The following is a 25,579-nucleotide window of genomic DNA, read 5'->3' as shown; positions in this document are numbered from 1 at the left end:
ATCGATGATCTGTGTTTTTGCTTTGGCTTTTTACTGAGCTATAGCACTTCATGATCATACTGTTCATTAGAAATGCATATGAAAATTAAGAAAAACCTGAAGGAATGAATTCTTTCATGTTTAGTATGGTTTAATTCTGATTTTTTTTTGCAGAAATTGCCCATTAATATAATTTCCCAATCCATGTTAACTCATTCACTAGTCTCTGAGAAAAGTCTGTTTTCTTTCAGGCTTTCATTTTCATTTTCTCAGTATCTCAATAATGGACTCTTTAAAGATCTGGAACAAAGACTTGTATTTGAACCCTCTTTCTCTGTCAAGTTTCACTGACAACATAGAGGGATAATAGTCGTAAAGTGAAAAATAGGACATAAAATGCATAAAACCTTGCTTTCTTGGGAAAATACCATTGAAATAATTTTCTTAATCAACACAGAATTATGGACTACTTGTATAGATAATGTACTCCTCAATGAAAATAATTAGTTGCTTAATACTGGTCTTTTGTCTGCTTTCTTTGTTAAACTTCTTAAGTCATACTCACTTGGTCCACTGATGCTATCTGGTCTGGTTTTCATGACTTTGCAGAACTGTTTTCTACAAATTTCTGCCCACCCAGTTGGCTTGTCTGGACTTCTTAAGAGTTTTAAGAGCTTGTCAAGATCTTTATCTAGAAGAAATGAAAAATTAGTGTTATTCTATAATGATCATACACTGACAGAATAGTTTGAGTTGAAAGGGACCTCAAAGATCATGTAGCCCCAACTCCATTGCCACATGTATTTCAGACCTCTTAAGAAAAGACTACATAAATATGCCTTTTCCTAAGACAATTAAACCAGAGAAGCAGTCCTAAAACTGATGACATTCTGCTTTATACAAAACATTCTATTTACTGATAGGATTTTGTGCTTATTTTGGCTGGGCTAGAATTAATTTTCTTCAGACGGCTGGTATGGGGCTATGCTTTGGATTTGTGCTGCAGATAATCTAGACGTGATAATCTAGAGATGTTCTAGAGATCTGTGTCAGCAGAGCAGAGCTTATACAGATTTGGCCTTTTCTGCTTTCCTACTGCTACCCCAGCAAGGAGGCTGGGGGTGCATGGGAAACTGGGAGGAGACAAAGCTGGGACAGGGGACCCAAACTGACCAAAGAGGTATTGTATACCATATGACATGGTCAGTATATAAAGTCGGGGGAAGACAAAGGAAGGGGAGGAACATTCTGAGTGATGCTGACATGGTTGGTGACATGGTGGTGTTCAAAGGCAGTACTCAATGATATCTGAGGTCTTTTCAAACCTAATTATTTCTGTGATTGCATTTGTCTCCCTAAGTAACCATTACAGGTGATGGGGTCCTGCTTTCCTGCAGATGGCTGAACACCTGCCTGCCACCTGGATGCAGTGAATTAATTTTGCTTTGCCTGTGTGCATGGCTTTTGCTTTTCTATTATACAATCACAGAATAAGCCAAGTTGGAAGGGACCCATCAGAATCATCGAGTTCAACTCCTGGCCCTATTCAGGGCACCCCAAAAGTCACACTGTGTGCCTGAGAGTGTTGTCCAAACACTTCTTGAACTCATAAAGGCTTGTTGCTGTGACCAATGCCTCGAGAAGCCCGTACCAGTACCCAACCACCCTCTGGATGAATAGCATTTTCCTGATGTCTACTCTAAACCTCCCCTGACTGAGCATCATACCATTTCCTCAAATCCTGTTATTGATCACAAGTGTGAAAAGATCAGTGCCTGCCCCTCCCCTTCAACTTGTAAGGATTTTGAGGACCACAGTGAGGTCTCCTCCAGGCTGAACAGACCAAATGACCTCAACCACTCCATTTAAAGCTCCCCCCTTCAGACATCCACCATCCTTGCTGCCCTCTTCTGGGCACTCTCTTATGGCTTAATGTTTTTTTATGTTGTGGTGCCCAAAACTGCCCCCAGCACAGGACAATTCCCTCTTTGCCCAGCTGACAATGCTGTGCCTGATGCCCCCCAGGACACAGTTCGCTCTCTTGGCTGCCAGGGCACTTGGCAACTACCAGGTAACTTGGCTCCCAGAGTCCTTGATGCTGCTATAAAATACTTTCTGGTCATCTGGAGGAGAAAAATAAAGATGGTACCTGACACAAAGCATATGCACATGCATTCACTCCAGCTGTGTACAATCCCTCTGCTGTTAGACCATTAATATTACTCATTTTTCATGTTTGTAAATACTTTGCTTGTTAAATAAAGTTTTTTCCATTTTTCTTGGAGGAATTTTTTTCTCCCAAACTGGTGGGAGGAGGGGCCGCTTGAATCTGCTTTCTAGAGGAACCTCTCCAGAGATTTCCTCCCTAAATTTGCCCTAAACCAGGTCAAGTGTCAATTGTTTGAGCCAGTCTATGGATAGGAAAAATATTTGCTGGTACTTTTACTTCTTTATACCATTTCTATTTCAAAACATTCTTTCCAAATGATCTTATTCTTTTTAGATTATTATAATATTTTCAACAGAATTATGATTTTGCATGTAATTTATTTTAAGCTCATCTAAAAACCTTAATGATTTCTCATTAGTAGATTGTATCGCTGTCATTGGAATTTATTATACAATACATAACATTTCAAAACAATCTTATTATAATAACTTGATTATTATCATTAATAATGCCTTCAAATTAATTAACCTGAAATTTCTTTGTTATTCTCAAATAAATAAGTCCTCAGTATCTTCCCAAATAACACACAGTGATGCTTAGAACAGCTTACTTATGAAAATTTAATGTGAAGAAGGATTTAACTCTTACAGTATTATCAGTATGATTTCTAGTTCTTTCTCTGCCCCTTTTTGTTATTTCTGAAACAGTTGAGCATTGAAGAAAATCCTAGAGCTGCAAAGAAACACTCCTTGATACAAGTTAAATAGTTATTTTACTTCCTCAAGGATTGTAGTAATTCAGATTGGCAGACAAGAATCAGGGACTACAAGCTGAGACTTAATCAGTCAATGTACCAGAGATCCATGCAACCAAGATACTGTGGTGCAGTCATGTATTTAATATATCCAGTACAAACTGAAACTGGTATCATACTGTGCAAACTCACTGCAGCTTATTTTCTTCCAGGTAAACCATTGCTTCCCTTAACTTGTCATTAAATGTGGAGTATCACTTCTGCCAGCAGGTCATCATAGTACAAAAAAAAAAAAGACAGAACCTTTTGGGGGGTTTTGGAATGACAATTGCTTCCAAACACTCACGATATCTAAAAAACACCAGCTTGCTTTCACAATTTTGTAGGCAACTACAACTTGCCCAACAGTATTACCCTGTAGCTGAAACTTAAGCAACAACATAGTTCTGGGCTATGTATATTATGTGTTACTGAGGGCAGGCTGTCACACTACCACTACCGCTAGAGGTGTTCCAAACCCACCAACACCGAGAAACAGATGTCCTGCTTTTATTTCTTCTCTTTTCTGGTTTGTCACTAAATGAGTTCACAAGTTATTCTAAATCAATTACTTGAATTTGATTTTTTTCCTGAAAAAATACTAGACCTTCTGAATGACGTGAAGGATACAAGGTGAGGGAATAGGGGAAGGAGAAAAAAAATAGAAAGAAGAGAAAATATGAGGAAGAAAATGACTAAGACCTTCCTCAGTAGAGGTCTACTGAGGAAGGTCTTGGTCATTTAAAAGCTAGCAAGCTTTTAAATATGGACATGATTGAAAAGAAGCTTTCATTGAAAAAAGCAATTTAACTAATCTGCTGCACTTCTGCTCTCTTCTTCATATGTGACTATATTTTGCCATCCCATCCATTACTTGTACTTACCTTGTGCTAGCATTGGTTGCTCTGTGTAATCTCATGAAAAACAAAAAAACCAAAACTCCTACATTCACTAGTATACGAAGCTATGAAATTGCACTATAAATAAGTTACACTTCCACGCATGTATGAAATCTGAACCACTGCATCATAACAACAAGTTTAAATTGATCTCCCTTTTCTAAAACATGCTGCTTTATACTTCTTCAAATAATTCTTCAGCTAGCTTGTTTAGATCTTCTAAAGCAAGTAAGACACAGAAAAATTCATCAATGTTTTATAAAACATAAGAAATGCAACAAGCGCCTTCTCATCTGACTGTGCTTTGTGGCAGACGTGTTCTTCTGTGATTAATAACTAAGATCTGTAAATCCATCCATATCTTATTCAAAACCTAAACTGAGAGATTAATAACCTGACTACAATTTATTGGCTAGTACATAGAAACAAATCTATATAGAGATATATAATTAAGGAAAGCTCATGTGCATTTCTCATAGACCTTACTACTCTTTCACCTTTTTTAATTGAGTGGACTTAAAAGCAAAAGGCAACAGACTTGTACATGAATATCACAGCAAATATAAAAAGGAGTACAAGTCAAAGAAGTGTAGGTGATAAACGCATTTATGTGACATTATAAGGAATAATAGAAAAGACAATACAGCTGGTTCTTTGACAGAGAAAATTTAAAAAAAACTTAAACACTGCTAATACCAGGTATTTAAAAAAAGAATTAAATCAGATTAAAAAAACAAAACCAAACAAAACAAACAAGCAAACAAAAAACAAGAAACCCTCGATGAAATTAAACTGTAAACATGGCAGCATGTTCCCATTCAAGTTAGAAGTTTAAAGCAAAGAACTCAGATAACAGTGGCTGAGATAAATTGGCAAAATTCTTTTGATAACAAATAACCACATTTTTGCTACCAATTCTGGAATGTATGATTTCAGAAGAAAATAAGATTAATGAATGCTGGAATACCCAAGTTTAGGGAAATGTCAAGCAGTGAATGCATCACTGCAGGACATTTACAGAAAATATTCTTCAGCCACAATCATTACCAACTGTCATAACTGCAGAGCTAGGAGTAGAAAAGAAAAGCATATTCTGTACAAATAGAAGAGTGAATATTACAGTTTAATAGCCTTGTAAAGAGTTTAACTTTTAATAATCGACACTATAGTTACTATTACAAGTTTAAAAAAAATCTTTACAAAGTTGTTTCCTGAATATAAATATCACTCTTTGAAAATTACTTAATAGTTCTTCCTCAAATTACCTTAATAAAATAATAATTGAACAAATAAACAAGAAAAGCAACAGGGTTTCTTGCTGTAGTGTAAACAAGTAGAAATGGCATAATTAATTTTCACATATAAATAATGATCCACATAAATCATTTGAAGTTTCACTATAAGTTGTCTTTGACAGAAGTGAATCATTAGCATATGGCTATCCAGTAGTTTTCAAACTCTAACTACTGGCTGAAATTATTAGAGCATATTAATATACAATCAACCAAATTTATTTTTCCATAAATCCTTTCCTGCAGACTCATATACCACACAAACAAATACCTAGCACCTGTAAAGCCAGGACTGATATTTGTAAACATTGACGCACTGCAAGTTTTCCTCAAATACAAACACATTTTTGGAGCGAGTCTGCTTACTCAAAGTGTCCTCAAAAAGATACTCTACTACATCAGTGCAGTTACTAAATTACAAGAGACCTTTTTTATTCAGTGAGTCAAAATATGCTCTTGCCAGGGTCTGTGATCACTATAATAGCACAGAACAGAATAAAAGCAAGAGTGTTAAAAGAAGAGCTCTGTTACATACAACCTTCAGGCCTTTGTGCTAGAAAACAGGTTCCATACAATGCCAGATTTACCATTGCTCTGCTTTTTATTACAGCTGAACTGTAAGGTGTCAGTCTTGCACATTTAGCACTGTTCTTCAAAAGAATTTATAGAATAAAGCCCCTACCCACTTCTTGGGTTTTCATGCTGGAAATCTCAGTGTGAACAAGTCCTTTTAATTAAACACCACTCATAAGGTACTTTCAGTTTTATCCATGGTTTCCATTATACCAGATACAGGATAAAAGAAGTCCTGAGATCTGGAAATGAAGCTTCCTTTTCCCTGACCTCAGCTTGGCCACACTAGTTACAAAATATTCTGTTATAGCATCTGTCATTCAACTCCATCAGAAAGGAGGGTCATAAACAGAACTTTTAGCAGTACCATATTCAAGGCACATCTGTAAATCTTTTTATTTTTTTAATGCTCACAAGCCATCTCCATCTATTATATAAATATATTAAAGAAATCAACTCAGGTTATGTTTTTACATCTCCCATCACAATTATGTGATGTATATAGGATACATTTTCAAAGTACAAAGAAAAGGTGAAATCCTCTTGAGCAATAAAAGAGGACACAAATAAGAGATCAGGACAGACAGGATGACAGTTACAGCTTTTTCAGCCAAAGAAACTATACATTCTTTAACAGTACTAAGGATCTACCAGTCTTAATTATTCAGTCATAGAAACACCAAAATAAGGGCATCAGAATGATACCTCACAGGTTACATAATGAAACACTACAGCATGAAATCTGAACACAAGACAGGTTCAGGAAAGACATTGTGCTGGCCCTCAATCCTTGTCAACAGATACAATGAAGCAGTCATGCATTCCCACTCACACAATGGCTGCAGAACTCTTGCCAGTCAGAAGTCTATGTGAACCCTGAAGCAGAATGAAAATTCAACAAGTATTTTTCTAAACTCCAAGCAATCTGAGTAGCACACAACATGAATTCTGAATATTCACAGCAAAGTTGTAAGATCTTGTATAAATGTAACTCATGGATCCATCTTGTAATCGCATTTTTAAACTCTTTTGTGAAAGAAAACTTCTATTGCTGCCATATCATAGTGCTTAAAAATACAGTTCAGATATTCTCAATTTTCTATTCACGCTCTTCATTTCTTTTTTTGCAAGCACTACAATAGCAATTTATGAATTTCATTATTTTAATTTTTGATCTATTTATTCTAATGCTTTCTTTCAAAATAACTTGCACATCCTGAAAGCTTCGGTCTGCCAAATCCTATATTCACAATTGAGTGGCTTGTTGTTTTTTAACCTAGTACTGAAATGGAACACTTTCAATGCTTTATTTCCCTTTTATTTTCAAACAACAAACACAAAATATTTTGATGCCACTACCAAACATTCTGTTCATTTTGCAGTTATATAATCTTTTATTTCAGTTACCCTTAACATCAAAAATGCCATTCCAAATTTAAACATTTCTTTGATTTCAATTTTTCAAACTCATTTGAAAACCTTTGACACTTCATTTCAGAAAATTTACTTTTAATCAAAGTTTTACGCAAGCTTTCTTAGTTGGTTGTCATCCACAAATGTGATAACTGTAATATCTATTTCATTAGCCCACTAGGTAATGATGAGCAACAGAATTATTCTGAACAAGAGAACTGAGGGATCCTTTGAACACATTCTGAGAATAATAATAACAATACAATAGGCTTTTCCAACCCAAGAACAACACTGCTGCCTCCTGGAAGACACCCACTTCACCATTATCTGATTGTTGTCTTATGAAACTTGCCTTGGGAAGCCTGGAACAGTATTACAAAAGCTAAGATATACAGAAAACTCCCCTCTTTTATAACTATATGGCCTTTTCTCTGGTCAGAGCAGGAAATAACTTTTTAATTTTTTTCCCCCCCAGATATATACAAACAGACTATTTTATAGTCCACAGTTAATGTAAAATTTCTATCACTTCTGTAAATCTGTCTCTGCTAAGGAAATTCATAATTTCTAATAAGTTCATCTTGGGGATATAGTAAACATGGATAAATACAATGAATTATTTATTTACCAAACAATTCACCTGATTCTTTTGCATTGTCTTTTGCAAACTAAAACCTTTAAAGAGTTTCTCTGTGTGAATTAAACTGCTGTGCCTAGGTAGCTCTTCAAAGGATTCTTCAGTCTGCTCACATTCCAAATTGATGTTCAATGTGGAAACCAACTATCCTAAACGCTGTCTATTTCACACACCACCAAGCTCAGTAAACACAGGGATGTGGATCACGAAAATAGTGTACAAAGAACTCTGCAGTTTAAGCAAACTGTCTTGCTTCAGTTACTAGAGAGATGATATAAATGTACCTTATGAGTCACCCACCAGAAATGAGTCAGGAGGTTAATCTTGAAGTGTGCATAAGAATTAGATTACCAAATAGCTTTCCAGATTGACAGTTGCACAAAGCCAGACAAGCAAAACTAAACCAACTTATTTAGCTACAATTGCAGCCAGCATTGAAATAACCTTAAGTATTTCATGAGATTATGACCAGTGGGACATGAGCGTGGGGAGCAGGGTGCAGGGAGGAAGGAAAAAGAAATTTTTTAAATTGACTGCGATACTTGCATGAAATCTACGCTGCTCGCATGCTTTCTACATACCTTGTCTGGATTCAGCTTTCCTAGGAATTTCTGCAAGATAGCACTTTGGCACAGGGAGCGATGAAAACATTGGCCAAGGATATAGACCGCTGTCCTAGAAACAGGACCAGAAATAAATTAACAGAAACATTAATAGCTTTTTCTTGATTAACAGAGGTACAGTTCCCAGAATTACAGCCTATGCACAAAAATTGTTTGATACTACAACTTCCAATGAGATGTGCTATCACCAAAAAAAAAAGGATCGAAAACCCAAAAAGCTTTGAGAATATAATCTTTTATGGCATATATATCACTGACAGTTTTGATTTTACAGTTCCTTTTTTCAACCACAAAGGAAATTGCAAGTTTTATAAAAAATATAAAAAAGAAACCCCAACAACCTACTAAACTGTATTTCCAACTTTATATGTTGATTTAGGTGTCTTTGTTGTGCTGACAGTAATCTGCATTTCATCTTTATGAGACTGACAGCCAGCGAGAACTAGAACATTTTAAAAAGTTGCCTAACAAACACTCCTTTGTTAGAACATTAATGAAAGCTCTAGGTATTAGATACTGCATATAAGAACCCAAGAATGGAAAAAATATAAAATAATACAAAGATAAATGGAAAGCTAGTAAAGAAACCACAGAAATACAAAAGGAAAAAAACAAACAAATTCCGTTCGCTTAAAAAGTAACATTAAAATGGAGCAAAATAAAGATGTCATCTGAACATAGCATCTCCTAGGTATATGGCAATCCCCAGATAGTGGGAGCAATATATTTGCTCAGTGTATCACTTCTTTAAAATATTAACACTTCATAAAGTTAAAGGTGGTCTGGTGTTAAATAATGTTTCACATGCTTAATTATCAGCAAAAATGTTCAGTTAATGAAGGCAGAAGGTACAGAAAGAAACTGGTAAACTTAAAATTCTAACCTTATCTAATTCTCTCAAAGGCAAAATCCTTTCCTGTGGTCCTCCAATCAGATTTATTCTTACAAGAACATGGTTTCTCTCCACTGACAGACCATCAATTATAAAAACTCTGTGGAAAAAACCCCAAACAAAACACAACAAACCTTTAAAAATGACAAGCTTTGATTTATTGACTATTTAATTCAGAAAACTTAAAGAAGCAAGAATATTTTGAGAAACATACCAGAGTTAAAACACAGGCTGGAATACAAATAGGCATAAATAAACAGAAACATTAGGTATTTTGAGATGTCTCCAAGCATTGTTCTGTGTGCTTCCCTATCTACTACTGATTAGAAAAATTTGAGCAATTACTGGACCCAAAAGAGTAGAAAATTTCACAGATTTTCTTATGTCACATAAAATTAGGGCAGTGACAGTTAAGGGACCATAAAAATTTACTCCTTATTTTGCCTACCAGTATATTTCTGCTGTCACAAATAAGCAGAGTTGCTCACTACTTGAAACAGAGACAACTTGCTGTCTGAAATCACTGTGCAGTCCAAGGTACAAAATCTTTGAAAGCAGTAACATCCACGTTTTATTCACCAAGTTTCTTAATAAAAGCTTTTCCTTAGAAGGGAAATAGCAGCTTTCATGTTCAAATAGTAAATAACTATCATCTTCACCCAAACTGTTTGACTTACATTCTGTAATGGTCCCATATAACAAACACTAGGAGGAAAATACTCCAAACTCAGCATGCCATGAGAAAGGAAAAAACGTCAGTAACTAAATGACTGTCCGCTTCTGTCCCAAAAATACTTTTTTTCTTTTGAAAGGATGCACTATGCAATTTTATTTAGAAGACAGCAGTGGAAAGTCATAGAAGCTGGGGAGTTGACTAAGCTACAAATAAGCTGTTGGAGAGTTGACAAAGCTACAAACCAAACAATAACAACAAGAACAAAAATACTCCCTCATAAAAACCCCAAAGTATGATGCCTGTAATTCATGAACATTAAAATACCCTGATTTTATATTAAATATATAACATTAAAAATATATATAAAATTAGAAGGCATACTTACATTCACAAGTTTTAAACACTTTTTGTTTTAGAAACAACTTAAGAGTAATATAACTAAAAAGTAAAAAAAAATTGCTTTTTTATTTTTTATACTTTTGGGGTGAACATGGGAGAAAGAGAAGGCTATTATTCTTTTCATAATTTAAAACTGCTGACAAACCTGCATGTAAGGAAATTTACGGACATTAGAAGCCAGTTTAAGTGAAAGCATTTGTATGTTTAAAGCTACTAAGGTATTTATGTATTTGTTCTCAGGAGAAGAGTTTGATAGTTAAAATAACATTTACATCAATCACTTCTTACCCTGGTCCTTCTGAAGTTTCTGTGACATTTTCCTCCTGAGCAGTTAGTAAAACTTGAGACACTTTATACTGAGTCTCCAAGAGTAAAAGGGTATTGAGCTCACAGCACAGCACATTTAATAGCCTGCAGAAGGAGACATTGAAATGGTAGTACATCAGTCAGGACTCCAGTAATGCACAGAAAGACAAGGGTAAACATGTTTATGAGATCTTGCAATGGAAAGGGAGAAGAGGAAAAAACAGCAAAAAAATCCACTTGAAGTGCCTGAAAAAACCTCACATAAAACTAGGTCAGGAACACTTTAATATCCTTTTCAAGCACTCAAGTGGCACAACCTTAAGCAAACAGGCAATGGTTCCCAACAGTTGTTTTTTTTGTGTGCCCTGAACAACCCGAGAAAATACCCACTGGTCAGCTCAGCCGCTTTTGAGTTTACATCACAGTGTAACAAAAATGATACAGGCTTAGTAAGACATTCCATGTGAAATATAAGGAAATTATACAATAATAGGCTGGCAAAGCAACTCAAAATTAGGTTATCTGAAGGGGGAAGAAGGAAGGGAGGTAAAAAAAAATCTTTCATTTAGAAAAGAGCCTTTTAAGACCTTCTGTATAATCACATTTAACGCAGTTCAAAAGCAATAAAAGATTTAGCATGTAACATAACCAACAAATCTGCTGGGTTAGGTTTTTTCAGAGAAACACAAATGGTAAATGAAATGAATAATAACAAGTGCACAAGACAGTACATTATATACAATTTTCTTTCATAACTTTGGGGCAAATTAACAGGGTAAGTACTCCAATATATTTTTATACAAATCTGAAATAAAACAGTCCAAATCACATTACTTTTTGTTTTAACTAATCTAATCACTCTAAAACCACAACAGAATAATTTCATTGAGGGCTTCCAGTTCAAGGAAAACAATGTAACTAAACATTCTTGTTACTGGTTTTATTTCCTGTTTTAACACAGTCATAAAATGCAACGTAAATTAAGGCTGATCAGCATTATATTTTGCGTTCACATAAGATTTTACATGAACTAGAAAATATACTGTTTAAAATTCATAGTCTGTTAGTCAAAGCTTATTTTCTTCCATGGAATTCCTCATATGTTTCTACTGAGAAAAGCAAAAATTCATAAGCCATTCTCTCAATAATTTAACACCTGCAAATTTATACAGTTGTGGCCAAGGATTAAACAGCCAAGATGAGATTATGTCTCAGGTTTTTTTCTGTTGTTTTTTAAACAACTTGTTGTGTTCAGTTTCAGTACTCTTCAGCTTTATTTCTTTTACATTAACTATTTTGTGACATCAATTTGTTCTCAGTACTTTCTAAATCACAGAAGAAGAAATGACAGTTCAACTATAATTTTTATTATTATTTAGAAGAAAAAACCCAGAAAAGAGCTCTGAAACCATTATGAAGATGGATAATTTTTTTTCTGTGAAGTACAGTAAGTGGCAAAGACCAGCAGTTAAAAACCACTTGGGAGAAGACTAGTAGCTGAGAATGCTTTATAACATCATCTCCTCTGGTAGGCAAGACAGAGCAAAAAATAAAACAAGAGCAACCAACCATGAGCAAATAAAATTAGGTAGATGGAACAGTGGTAGAATAAACGATGAAATACACAAGATCTAGTCTATGCAGCTATTGCTTGGGCATTTAAATGAAATTTTCACCTACATAGAAAAAGACATTTAAAAATGCAATTATTGAAGTAGAGGTTATTTGGTTAATCGTGCTACTCCATTAATTACCTTCCAAAGTCATAAATGTATAAAGTTTCCAATAAAAAAAAAATAACCCACTTTTTATAGTAAGTACATTTGTAAACATGCTTGAATACAGCTATGGAGTTTTTTGTCTTTTTTGTTTTTCTCAGGAACATAAGAATTGGATCAGACTCCCCATCTCAATATCTCATCTATAAGAAGTACATGCTTATGAGAATATATAAAACCTTTACAGATATAACACAATATGATCAAGCATATATTTTTGAGATATGTTTTTAAATTTTCTTTAGAAAGACTCCCAACCTAAATACTGCTGAAAATTGGAAGATACACTTTGATGAAGTTCTTGTACCTGGGAAGAGCCCAATGCAACGGTACAGGCTGGGGACAATCAGTCATAAAGCAGCTCTGCAGTCAAGGACCTGGGGGTCCTGATGATCAATAGCTTGAACATGAGCCAGAAACATGCCCTTGAGGGCAATCACCATCCTGGGCTGTGTAATGAAGAGTGCTGACAAAAGTCACTGGAGGAAGTCGCCCCTCTACTGTTTCTGGTGAAGTCATATTTGGAGTGCTGGGTCTAGCTCTGAGCTCACCAGTCACAGCATGGCATGGATGCACTGGAGCAGGTCCAACAAAAGGCCAAGAGGACGATTAAGGCTTGGGCCATCTGACATAGGGAAAAGCTGAGAGAGCTATGACTGCTCAGCCCAGAGAACCCTCAGGGGAGATCCTGTCAATGTGTATAAATATCTAACAGGAAGGTGTGAAAATTGAGTCAGACTCTTCTCAGTGATACCCAGTGAAAAGACTAGATGCAAAGGACATGAATTGAAAGACAGGAAATTCCATTTTAATATACTGTGACGGTGGTAAAACAGTGGAACAAATTGCCCAAAGATGCTGCAGGATCACCAGCCTTGACAATACTATAAACCAGACTGGACACAGCCCTGAGTAATGCTCTATAGTTGAACTTACTTTGAGCAGAGCAGTTGTACTACACAATCTTTCATCTCCCTTTCAATTCTGATTATGTAATTCTGTGATCACTACTAGTAAGATATACCACACACCCAGGAACAAACTGCAATGCATATAAAATAAAAGTTTATCTGAAGGCAGTCCTTTATAGAAGAGCAGTTTCAAAGAAATTCAGAAATATCAAAATACATATCATAGTTGTGAAAATATGCTAGGAATAAGCAATTTTGTTCTGAATTCTGCATTTCCTCCCCTATCCATTTTTCTTGAAAAGTACTCCCTGGATTCTACCCCTTGAACTACAATTTCACAATTAATACTTCCCTGCAGAAATCCCTAATCTAAAAGAAAGCATTCTAACTTCTATTTTGTTCCACGGGCTATCTCCTTAGTTTTGCTATGTGGAATCATATTGACTTCTTCAATTATGACACGACAAAAGCTCCTTTGTGGGGTATAAAACAGCTAGTAAACAAACTTTGCTAATTTTTATGCTGTCTCTCTACATTTTTTTGCCTGAAAATAATATAATAAACTGTCCATGATTTACTCTGAGTTGCTAAAAATGCATATTACGAGCATAGCTTATGACCACCTCAGTATTTTTTCTAGGAGTTCCTTTTAAGAACACAAAAGAGTATGTTCTTTGTTCTTTTTCCCAATATCAAACCACATTTCTCTCAAACAGGACCTTTATTATGTTTTTCTATTTTTCTGCAGTTCCCACAACACCACCATACACTATTCTTCCTTACTTTTACATGTTCTTTCCAAAGCCACTCTGATGTTCTGTCCTCACTTCAGGCACATCTGCTAATGCTCAGCTGGCAGTGAAAGATGTAAGATACTACTCTTGAAAACAGCAGCTGTAACAGTCTGTGGTGGGTTGACACCAGTCAGCAACTAAGCACCCACCCTGCTTCTCACTCCCTCACCACTCGTGCCTGGCCAGTCTCTGACTAATGGAGACTAACCTCCTTGACTAACCTCCAAGCCCCTCAGTGTGGGATGCTATGTGATATAAAACATTCCTCTGGTCAGCTCAGATCAGCTGTCCCAGCTGTTTTCATTCCCAACCTCTCACACATTCCTAGGTATGGCTAATGTTGATAAAAAAGAAAGCCCTGTTGCAGAGCTGCTGCTTGCACAGCATCAGTAGAAACATGCTGTGTTATCAATACTCTTTTAGTCCCAAATTCAAAACACAGCACCCATGTGGGGTGCTATTAAAAAATTTGACCCCAGTCTGTATGGACTCCAGAGAAACAAGATAAAATTTTATGCTATAAGCAGCATGAAATTTCCACCACATAAAAAAAAGCAAGCAGTTCATCCAAAGTCAACTATACTACAATCTCAGTAATATATGTGTGCATGCAGCATAAAATGGCCAACTAAACACAAAATGCTTACATCTCTGCTATAGACAGTGACATGATGCTGAAATAGAGGACTAAATTGGTCTTCAGTAAAAAGTTTTCTTTTGGCTTGTGGTTACATGCCTTCTACAGATATAGGCATGGCTGAATCAGGCCAGTGCAAAATACATAGCATGATATTTGTAGAGAGTTCAGCTGTGGGCCAAGGTAAGGTGCATTTTTGTCATCTCTCAGGAATAAATATTAAAAACTGAAGAGCAATAAAGCAAGAACTGGAACTTCTTTGCAGCAGCAGGACCTCCTTTTCACTAAATGGCTATGTACAACAAAGTGAAATCCAAAGCCAAACTTGCATTAAACAATTCCAGTGTCAACGTAATGGAGGACAGCCCATTTAACATCAGAGCTTACATTAATAATTTGATTTACTCCTTACTACACTTCGAGTAAGAGCCTAAGCTTCAATGAGAACATGGATCAATACAGTGAATGGCAATTATTATCAAGTACCAGAGCAGTAGACAGAGGCTATGGCTAAAAAACTCTACAGAAAGTCCAAAGCCACTCAGTCAGTGTTGGAACACAAAGGGCATTTGGTAGCTTCAGCCCAGCAAAGCTTTGCACACTGCCTTTGCAAACTGAACAAAAGGCATTAGAAATGAGCAGATAGAGGATGTCTCTGCACTTGGTCTAGCTAAAGGACTGAGGCTTCTAATTGTTTCTCTGAGAACGATGCATGGTTTAAAAAAAAAAAAAAAAGAAAAAAAAAAAAAAAGAGTTTCTGGATACAAGAGTTACACATTTTGTGCCTGAGGTGCTGGAAGCTACTACCTCAGGGCAGTCATGTTTCTCCCAGAAAGAACACTGAGGGACTAACATATTCCTTACAATGTTTTCCACATGAAAAGATTTGCCAAAGAGCACCTACAACATTTCAGCTACCCAATGTACCAACAAATGACATGTAATGTGATTGCTAATGATAAAAGTTTCCCCAGCTAAATAAAAATGCTTTTCATGAGCATCACTTGCCAGCCTAGAGGATCAGAAGTGAAAAATTTTAAGTAAAGGAAAAAAGTCAACAAACAAGTAAAATCTGATCACAGAATCTACTGTTCCTATTTTATTAATAACTATTTTTTTCAAATTAATAAATCTAATAAACTTATATTAAATTATAAGTTAGCAAAAAATTGAATTAACTGTGTAACTCCATGATCACAGATAATGGGGAAGCATTCTCGCATAATTCTGTTGCAAATCCCCACCATTAGGAGTCACTGCTAATCCAGACCCTGTCCCCTTTTACCTTTGGATTCTGCTACTCATGATGCTTTTTCATAAAGAGAAAGGAAAAGGGAGACTAAATATAAAACAGCACTGTGTTGCAATCATTAAAATCACACATTCTCTTAATTAATAATAATACACATAATGCAAGTACAATTAAGGAATGACCTATTTCACATGCTGAGGCTGCCTCACTATTAAAATGCTATTATATAAGGGAGGTGTTGACAATGCAGTTGACAAAGTAATGGAGAAGAATGTAGGAACATTTATTATTTGTATTTCCTAAACTCCCAAAGTTATCTTTTGCCTATCACTTTTTTTTTTAAATTTAATTCATTCACCTGGATTTCACTGGAATGCCCTAGATTAAATTTTGACAGATATATACTGCTTTAAGGCAAATTTCAAGATGCTCATTGATTTTGATATCAGTGGAGTATAAGCCATTTAAATTTGCTTTCCTAAATCTTTCTCTGCTAGTTTTTTAGGGCAACAGAAATAGATACAATGCATTTTTATAATTCTCTACACTCACTTGGTAAGCAAGAAAACATAAACAAAAACATATTCACCATAATATTTTATATGACAAAGAAAATGTGACCTAACAATGTCAAAATCTTTATTACACAAACCTGAAAATAACAAGCCAATATTATTTTTCGATTTGCAGCAGACAGTAGATTTACAATCCTGAGGCTGATACAAATGAGCATGTGACTTAGACTAATATTTACAATTTTCTTTAATTCCACAGAAAAAGAAATGCATTTATTCACATAAAGCATTGTAATAAATGCTGGGTTTTCAGCCTTGCCTTAGAGAAGCCTAAAATAAATCTATTTTCCATTGCAGTTCAAATTACACTTCTACAAAATGGGTTATCTTCAGATATCTCTAATGACAGACAAACTCATTGAATCTTTAAAATTAAACCGTCACAATTTGCATATCTGAAGGAAAAGGGTTTACCCTCAGAATTTTCCAGGTATATCCCTGCAGAAGGCCAAACACTTTAACAGAGTTGCTTGATGCTCACTAGCAGGAGGCACCTTAGTGAACAAGTGTGGAGCTAACAAAGGTCCTTCTGATTCCGAATGTATGTACAAAAGATCTTTTGACTTCACAATATTTAGGAGTTTTATTGATTTACGCTTAAAATAAGCCACTGGGAAAAAAAAAAAAAAAGCCAAATGAAAAAAGTCTAATTTTCCTCTTTAAAGTATTCAAATGCCCCTTACTGCCTTTTTATCATATATCCACAAAAAAGAGATTCCAAGAACAGTGTGTTACAAAAGCACTTAGTAAAAGGGAATTTTTGCAGATCTGCCTGCAAATCAACTCTTATCTCTTCCCACTGCCCACAGTGTAGGCATATACCTGTAATGTTGTTTCTCCTGTTTTTTACTCAAGCCAACACTAATTGAATATCTTCTAATTTATTTTGGGGTATTGATACTGTTTAGAGACAGGAACCTGACTATCAAAGCTAGAAATTCTTACTCTGCCACACTTTAATCCAGCTAATAAAACAGTGTCACTATCATTCACAGAAAACCTATTTTCTGAATAGAGAGAACAGTAATATGTAAATAGCTGAATAATCCTTCAGGCAAAGACCTTGAAAATATATATATTATGCATATATTTTCTTGGCAGGCTGTAAAAACTCATGAATGCATTTACCGTACTGAAATATTAGACAAAATGTGTTGATAATGTATAATATCATTAATGTGAAAGATTCCTTTTTAATCTAAGTTAGACACAGAGAGCTCTTCAAAGAGCATGGCCTCAACAGGGAGATGGTAAAGACTTCTAGTGTCACATTTTAAGAAAACTGGTATTTCTCATATGCAGTATCTTTTAAAATCAGATTTATGGGTATACTTGTATCAGAGAAATAAAGCTGATCATTAAACTAAGAAAATACTCTCTGTTTAGTATGTTAAAAAAATATTGCTTTAATTACTGCTCTTAATTTCCTTTTTGTAGGATTTGTGCTCTGATGGCAAGTTCAGAACCTTCTACAACAGAAAGACCACTGAGAATTTCTGCATTAGCTCCTGTGCATCCAGATTTTCAGCCTGTACAAAAGAGTGTCTGAGAGAGCCTTCAATATTCTTTTATCAACTGATACTGGCCAACTGGGAGACTTCTCAATTCTAAATAAGTGTAAATCTGCTTTGAAGCTAAAAGTTGAACTGACAGCTTCAAAATCTTTCTGTAGACAAATTAGGAACTGTCTATATACTTAGACATTTCTATTCCTATCTCCAACTTCTTGCCTAAGGTTTCCCTTTAATAAATACATAATAGTAACGATAACAACACCTTTTTTTTCCTCCAGTTAGCTTAAAAGGACCTTCAAGTGAACAAATCTCATCACACAAACACATAATAGATTCAATTAATGGAATATCAGATCACTGTCTGAAACTACTGAAGAATCATCCTAGGCAAAGATACTTCCAAGAACCTAAAAACAAACAAATAAAAAAACAAAAAACCCCAAACCAAAACAAAAACGCAAACCAACAAAAAAACCCTAACAAAACCAAAGAGTAACAACAAGAAGAAAACCAAAGGAACCACAGATTTGAAATTAGCTACAGCTTGTGGTGGAACTAAGTATTTCACCCTTGACCACACAAACCCTAATCTATATGAACGCACCATAGGGAGTATTCTTTAAAGACTAAGAGATATTGGCTATGCACACCCTATTCTGCTTTCTTATGTTTTCTGTTTGCCTTCTACTGCATGCACACCACTTTACAGTGGTTAAGCTTGAAAAGTGAAGTTGACAGCAAAGCCTCTACCAGACTGTCCTTCAAAATTGTAATACAGAATTCACGCTTTTTCAAAAGAAAAAAAAACTATCCACCAGAAAATGAAGTAATAACATTACAAACATAAATATCCCAAATACCTGTGCATTTGGGATTAAAGAGACTGTGGAAATACCTATGTATTTTATCCTTTATATGCAATTGCACACCTAATAACCAACATAATTTAAGACACTGAAGCTCAGTATACACACAAAGGAAAATGTAGTTCTAAATTGCAGAAGTTGTTTAACAGTCAATTACATGTGTAACTGTTTTGAACAAGAAAAGCAGGACCTCACAGTATAACACTGTAAGTTAAACAGATTTGAAGTTCAGCACTCAACTGTGGGTTGAGTTGAGCCACATATATAGTGTATGGCTGTGTAGATCTGTGAACAATTAAAAGAATGTGGCTTTGGCTGTATTGTTGGTATTAGGTCTAGCAGAAATGTTTCCAGACAATTGCTTCACAAAATCATACTGTTTTTCAATGCTGCAATTATCACATAAATATTTAATTTCTACATAACAGCAAAGAGAAATTAGATCTTTTGCTATAATTTCCACATTTTCAGATCTGTTAAGCATCTAATATTATTTGGTATAACTCCTGCTGAACGTAGAACTCTTGATGGAAGTTGGTCAAGGAGCAAATCAACTACACAAGGCAAGGTTCATTTACAGAACATGGATGTCTGCAGTCAGCAGCATTCCCAGGAAAGATCACAGAACTTTGAAATGAACACCTCTCATGTTCAGGTAATACAGGCCACAGTTATTTGCAGGTTTTAATACTCTAAGTAAGTCTTAATACTGTAAATCCTGAGTTAGAAGGGACTCATCAGGATCTAGTCTAACTCCTGACATGCACCCCTAGGACACCCCAAGAATCACAGCACATGCCTGAGAGTGCTGTCCAAATGCTTTTTTGAACTCTGTCAGGGTTGGTTCTTTTATTACGTCCCTGGGGAGCCTGTTCCAGTGCCCAAGCACCCTTTATTTTAAACTGTAAAACATCTCATTTTCTCTTGATCCTAATTAAATCAATGGAAGTTCTGTCAAGTTTTCTATGGAGACAGTCTAACCCTAAATGAAGAACAATTTTTTTTTCAAATTTCATCTTAAGACTTCTTATTCCTATATAAACGTGATTTCCTCCAAAGCAGCATTTATAACTTCTGATTTATATGTCAAAATCATATATATCTCCCAACTCCAATATCTGCCATTGTTCATCTCCTCTATGCTCATCCTTATCAACAAATTGTACTGTATCTTATGGTCATTCATATATAGTATGAAATAATTTAATTGTGATATTAAAGTAAAAACAAAGCTGCAAAAAAGCTAAGGTTTCAGAACTTAATCAGTTGGACTATATCATGCTCAAGCAAGGTAATCAAAGTTTTCCACATTATGAAGTACAATCCAATAGGTTTTTATTTCAACTGTCTATAATAAGTTCCCAACAAAAATGTGAATTCAAGTATTTATATAGTCATCCTTGGAAAATAGAATAAAAATGCAGAAACTATTTTCTATGTTAAAATTATAAAGCACTGAATATTACAATACATGAGCATAACAGTATGAGCATCTTTTAAGTGTACCTTTAGGTTCCAGAAATATTTGGAACCAAATGCTACACTCCTTAAACTAGGTTTTTGTGAAATAGGTGATAATTAAACAAATAGTTAAAAAACAATTTTAAGTACAGAGAAACTACATAAACCAAAATGGCATAAACATAGTAAAAATAATTTTGGTATTTTGGTGTACCGTGGATGTACAACTTGTTTTTTACAGTCAAGTAGGCAAAATAACATGCAATTTCTATCACTGCTTCTCATATTACAATATATCCATTTACAGATAATAAGATAAGATCCATCACTGTTCTCATTTTGAAGGCCATTTTTCATTTAATCTTATGGTAAAAAAGGGGAAATTTCACCTTCATACATAATAAAACCCAAACAATGTTATCTTGTCAGAAGTAACACATCTATCCTATTTAGTTAATGTGACCAGAGAATAAAAAACATGCACCTTACCTCAGACCAAATATATGGGATTGTTCATAATTGAATAAGGAATGAATTTTAGCTTCTGAGTTCAAAATTATAAGCCTGTCAATAATATCCTGTCAAAGGAAGAGAAATGTGAAAAACCATGTAGGCTTTTATAATTTATGCACATCATAGTTTCATAGGGATATTTACTATTGAATGAAAACTATTATTAAAACACACACTGAAATTATTTCTGTAACAGGAGGTGTTTTCCACACAAAAGTCAAGAGCAAAATTGAAGGCAAAAATGGCAAAACTTTCCTAACCATGTAGAAGGTTAGGAAAAAAAATCTATTAAAAATATAAACATACAAAAAGATCCTTGCATGTCAACTATCCTAGTTCTTCTTTAGCATTAAGCCACAAAAAAAGTTAAATTTTTTTTGCATGTTTGAAGTGTGTACATGTCTATTTTAATAAAGAGAACAGCAACTCCTTCAGTGTAATAACACTTTCTCACACCGGTTAGTACTACATGCTTCAAGACACAGCCATTTAGTCTTGGCTTAGCAAGGCTTGGCTCAGATGTTGAGGTTTACACCTTTCATCTTGGAGCATCTCATGTAGCAGACAATGACTTTGTGGCTGCTTCCCACTTCTTCCACAAAGCCAACCCAATTATCTTCCCCTCTGGCTCACTGCACATGCAAACTGCTTCTGAAAAAATTATTTCATTAAAAAAACTAAGGAATGAACAAAAACATTGTTCATGTTCAGTGTTGTTATCATGTCAGAGAGAGATTGCTGTGTTATGGTCACAAGAAACAGATTACAAAATCCTTATGAGCTTTATTTAATCTCAATTAAATACAAACTTTTATTTTCTCCACGTTTTATAAGTACAGTTTCACAGACAGCAGAGGGAGTTATTATTCACCTAATTAGATCAATGAGTCATTTCAATAAGATATGAAGGGAAAGCTAATACCCATACTTTATTGAAATTAACAAAAGCTCTGGTTTTCAATGGAGAAAAGTAAAAATCACGAGTAAAACTCACAATAGAAAAAAACACAAAGTCTAGAACTTTTCAAATTAAACTGTCTTCCTAGAATGTACTCTTACTCAAAATACAGTGAAAGTCTACTTTTCCTATTAGATTTCTGAGGCACTGGGGGAGACAGCTTTTTCCACATAGTATATTTACAATAAAATTCTCAATTAAAAAACTCAACTTGCACCTCAAGGCTGCTCATAAAATTGATAAGGCAAGCAATTGATTTGTTTGGGAATTAAGATTTTTTCAGATATCTGTGCGTACAAAGAGTTAAATGCTAAGGGATATTTCTCTGGCATTATGTTCCTTCTCTCATTTATAAATCAATGCTTGGAGTTGCAAAAGAGTACAAACAGCAGGCACAGTAAGAGGACTACTGAGAAAGGAGACTAAGCTCTGATTTGGGATTTTAGAAAGGAAGATAATGAACAAGGTCTAACACAGGATTACATCCAAAAAATGTGTGGACAGATTTTCACTGCTCAGCCACAGAGCATAGCTTAAATATTACAGGTCAGATGTCATCTACTTGGAATATCTAAGACAAACCATCTAAGATTCTCTAGAATCACTGAAGAAAATCACCTTTTCTAATGTCTTTCAAAGCTACAGGTCTAGAGGGTACCTTCCAAACTAGATTCCCCTGAATATATACACTGCAGAAACCCTCAAAGACTGGAGGCAGGCAGAAAATCCTCATTTATGTTTTCCATTCTCTAAAATAATTTTACATGCCAAACACAGCAAAGAGAAATCTTACATGTATTAAGAAAAATTTCCCTAAGGGCACAAATGAAAACCTCATTAATCTACAGTTAAAAATTGTGAAAGTTGTTATCAACTATCACTATTATCAGTTGTTATCAACTGATAATCTGTTCAATCGATATAGCTAGTCACATAAAAAATATAAAGGAGGTAAAAATGTTTAAATCCTGGGTATTCAAGAAATAAAGAATATACCAAAATGATTAAGTTCTGTGCATTAGCAAATATAGTTTAGCATAAACAAGTCACATTCCATGGCAACACGACACAATTCAAAAATAGAGAAAAAATAAGGCACACAAAGCAGTTAGGTCTTCCAATCAAATCTTCCAATGGCACATAAGTTGCTTTTACTTTGCTTCTTGTAGTTATATCCAGTCAAAATCTTTTACCTTTTGCTTTCTGGAATCACTGCCCAAAAACACAGTCGTAACAAACCTGTATCTCTTCTTAACTTCGTAAGTTTTCTGAGTACTTAGACTCAGCCATTATACGTTAAACTAACATTAGAGTATCTCACAATTTCCTTTCTGCTAACTACATCATTTTGGATGCCTATCTTACATATCTACGTGTATCTTGGATGGCTAGGCCCACAAAATCCACTGCTGCACAGTAGTTCACTGAGACAAACCTCATCCAAAATATCTTTATCTCCTCAGGGAACTTTGAACAATGGTATCAGTACTGGCATTTCTAGAAACCTAGAAAATTTCATAAAAATACTCAAGTGCCTCTAAAGCTAAAATAACACTGGCTTTCAAAAGCTGCAAAAATCCTTCTTGAGATCTACCACAATTTGAATGCTCTCAAATACTTATGATTTTCAGCACACATTTATCTTCCTCACTCTGAGTTCCTTAAAAAACTTGATAACTGAACAAAGCTATCCATCGGTGAACACACTAGCATTGAGTACATTGGAAAAATGAAATTTGTCATGCAATTTCCTCTTGAAATCATCAAAAAAGTACTGCATAAAAGAACCCCAAAATACCTTTCAAACCGAATATACACTATTATGATAAACTCTGTCTAAACAACTTAAAATATCACCAATCCAGAGCCTATGCTAGACAAACACTTCAACATAACAGCAATTTAAAGTGCTGAGTCATTAGGGAAAAAATCTGATTTTAACTGCCACACAAGGTCACAAATTGTCTGTGCTTTGTAGATGAGAAAAAAGCCATAATTGACTGCAGTAGAATGATTGAATACAAAATAATACTAAATACAGAAATGGTGAAGCTATTTCTCTGAAGTATGTCTTAATCAGTAGCTTTCCAATTACTGATTTTTTCCTTTTGTGAATTATGTGTCCTATTAAAAAATAGCCTGAGGTATGAGGCTTTTGTGTTTTCATTTTGTTTTGGTTTTTTCCTTTTATTCTTTTTAAATCCACATATAGTGTGATAGAGCAATGCTGTATAAAGTACAAGTATACAAATTTTCCAACATTTTCCCATATGTAACTGTATGCACATACAAACATGATTATTTATGTTACTTTTTTTCTGTGAAAAAACACAAGTCAGGAAAGATGATTTTAAATTAGGCATCAAAATTTATATTACCTTTAAGATTTCAAAATGAAAATTTAGGTTCATATGAAGTGACATGTGCATATACTGCCCTCATGCTGTATATAATACAAAATGCAGAAAAATTCAAAATCTTTCAATAGGAAAAAAGCCTTACTCTTTTATAACAAAAACATTTTCTCAGGTAAAAATGTCTTCACAGAATTATTTTTCCTTCGAAATACTTACAATTATATCTGTGGGTACTTCACGGAATGAGTACATGGGTTTATTTGGTATATCTCGTTTACTCAGGAGCTCAAAAATTGCTGGGTAAGTTAGCAAGTTTACCAGAAACAAAAATGACTAGAGAAAGATAAAAAGGAGGGACAACAGGGAATATTAATCTGTTAAGTACAACCAAGTAAGTGTTAGCAATTATTTACAATCTATATTAACTTTGTTCTTATCCTTTACAGGCTGAACTTAACATAAATATACCTGTCGAAAATAAGACTGCATACCTGGTAGGCATCTGTATAATCTAAAAGGGCAGTAGTGTATGACATATCTATTACCTATCATATGGTACATACAATTTTGAAAATTACAGTATTTCATTACCACTTAATTCTAAAATCTTGAGACAAAGAATAATCTAAAATTCCTGATTTTATTACAGTAATCAGGACATAAACTGATGGCCAGCACTTAAGACTTCATTTTGCCATGATTTTTATTCATTATTTCATAGTTAATCCTTGGCATTGTGAACAGCCATGCAACATAAGAATCCTGTATCAGTCATGATTTAACTAGTGTATTATACCAATTTTGACACATGTGCCAAGAAGCAGGTATAATAAAAATTTACAGAAAGGTATGTGCCTTCCTATCTGAACCATAGCACTGTTTCTTTCCATACAAAAACATAAGATTAAATAATTTCTCACCTTCTGACAACTTTGGTCAATAGGGTCAACTGGAGTAGATTTGGGTTGGGTTATTCTCAAATCATCTTTTCCACACTCCAAAAGAGCCCATAATTCAGTTACAAGCGCCTTTACAAAGCCTAAAACAAATGTTTGTTCTGATCATGAGTTTCATGTTAGAAATATTTTACACCACAATTCTAACCAAGATGTGTAAAATTCTCTATACTGAAGGCTGAAATTTCACCAGATTGCCTTAGGGTTACTATCCCTGCTATTCTCAATAGCTATCCCTGCTATTCTCAATACTCCAAAATACCTTCCTAGAGCAGTTTGCTTATGTTCATTCTACAGTCTGTACCAATGGTTTCCAAAGGCTATTGCACTAGAGTAGGATTACATTCATATATCT

General features: G+C 34.7%; 1 protein-coding gene across 4 annotated transcripts in view; it reads right to left on the bottom strand.

Annotated features, from left to right (window-relative positions):
- TBC1D32 (TBC1 domain family member 32) overlaps positions 1 to 25,579 on the bottom strand; it is a 74,198-nt gene that overhangs the window by 23,121 nt on the left and 25,498 nt on the right. For all 4 annotated transcript variants that reach the window (XM_014267548.2, XM_014267551.2, XM_074537908.1 and 1 more), the window contains exons 21-27: positions 25,189 to 25,307; positions 24,485 to 24,601; positions 20,930 to 21,018; positions 10,635 to 10,757; positions 9,263 to 9,371; positions 8,338 to 8,431; positions 545 to 670 (exon numbers count right to left, since the gene is read on the bottom strand). In XM_014267548.2, the coding sequence (XP_014123023.2) occupies positions 545 to 670; positions 8,338 to 8,431; positions 9,263 to 9,371; positions 10,635 to 10,757; positions 20,930 to 21,018; positions 24,485 to 24,601; positions 25,189 to 25,307 (777 nt within the window). The remainder of the gene's footprint in view (positions 1 to 544; positions 671 to 8,337; positions 8,432 to 9,262; positions 9,372 to 10,634; positions 10,758 to 20,929; positions 21,019 to 24,484; positions 24,602 to 25,188; positions 25,308 to 25,579) is intronic.

Source organism: Zonotrichia albicollis, chromosome 3 (genome assembly GCF_047830755.1).
Source record: "Zonotrichia albicollis isolate bZonAlb1 chromosome 3, bZonAlb1.hap1, whole genome shotgun sequence".
NCBI classification, from domain to species: Eukaryota; Metazoa; Chordata; class Aves; order Passeriformes; family Passerellidae; genus Zonotrichia; species Zonotrichia albicollis.
This window is presented reverse-complemented; position numbering and strand designations above follow the sequence as displayed.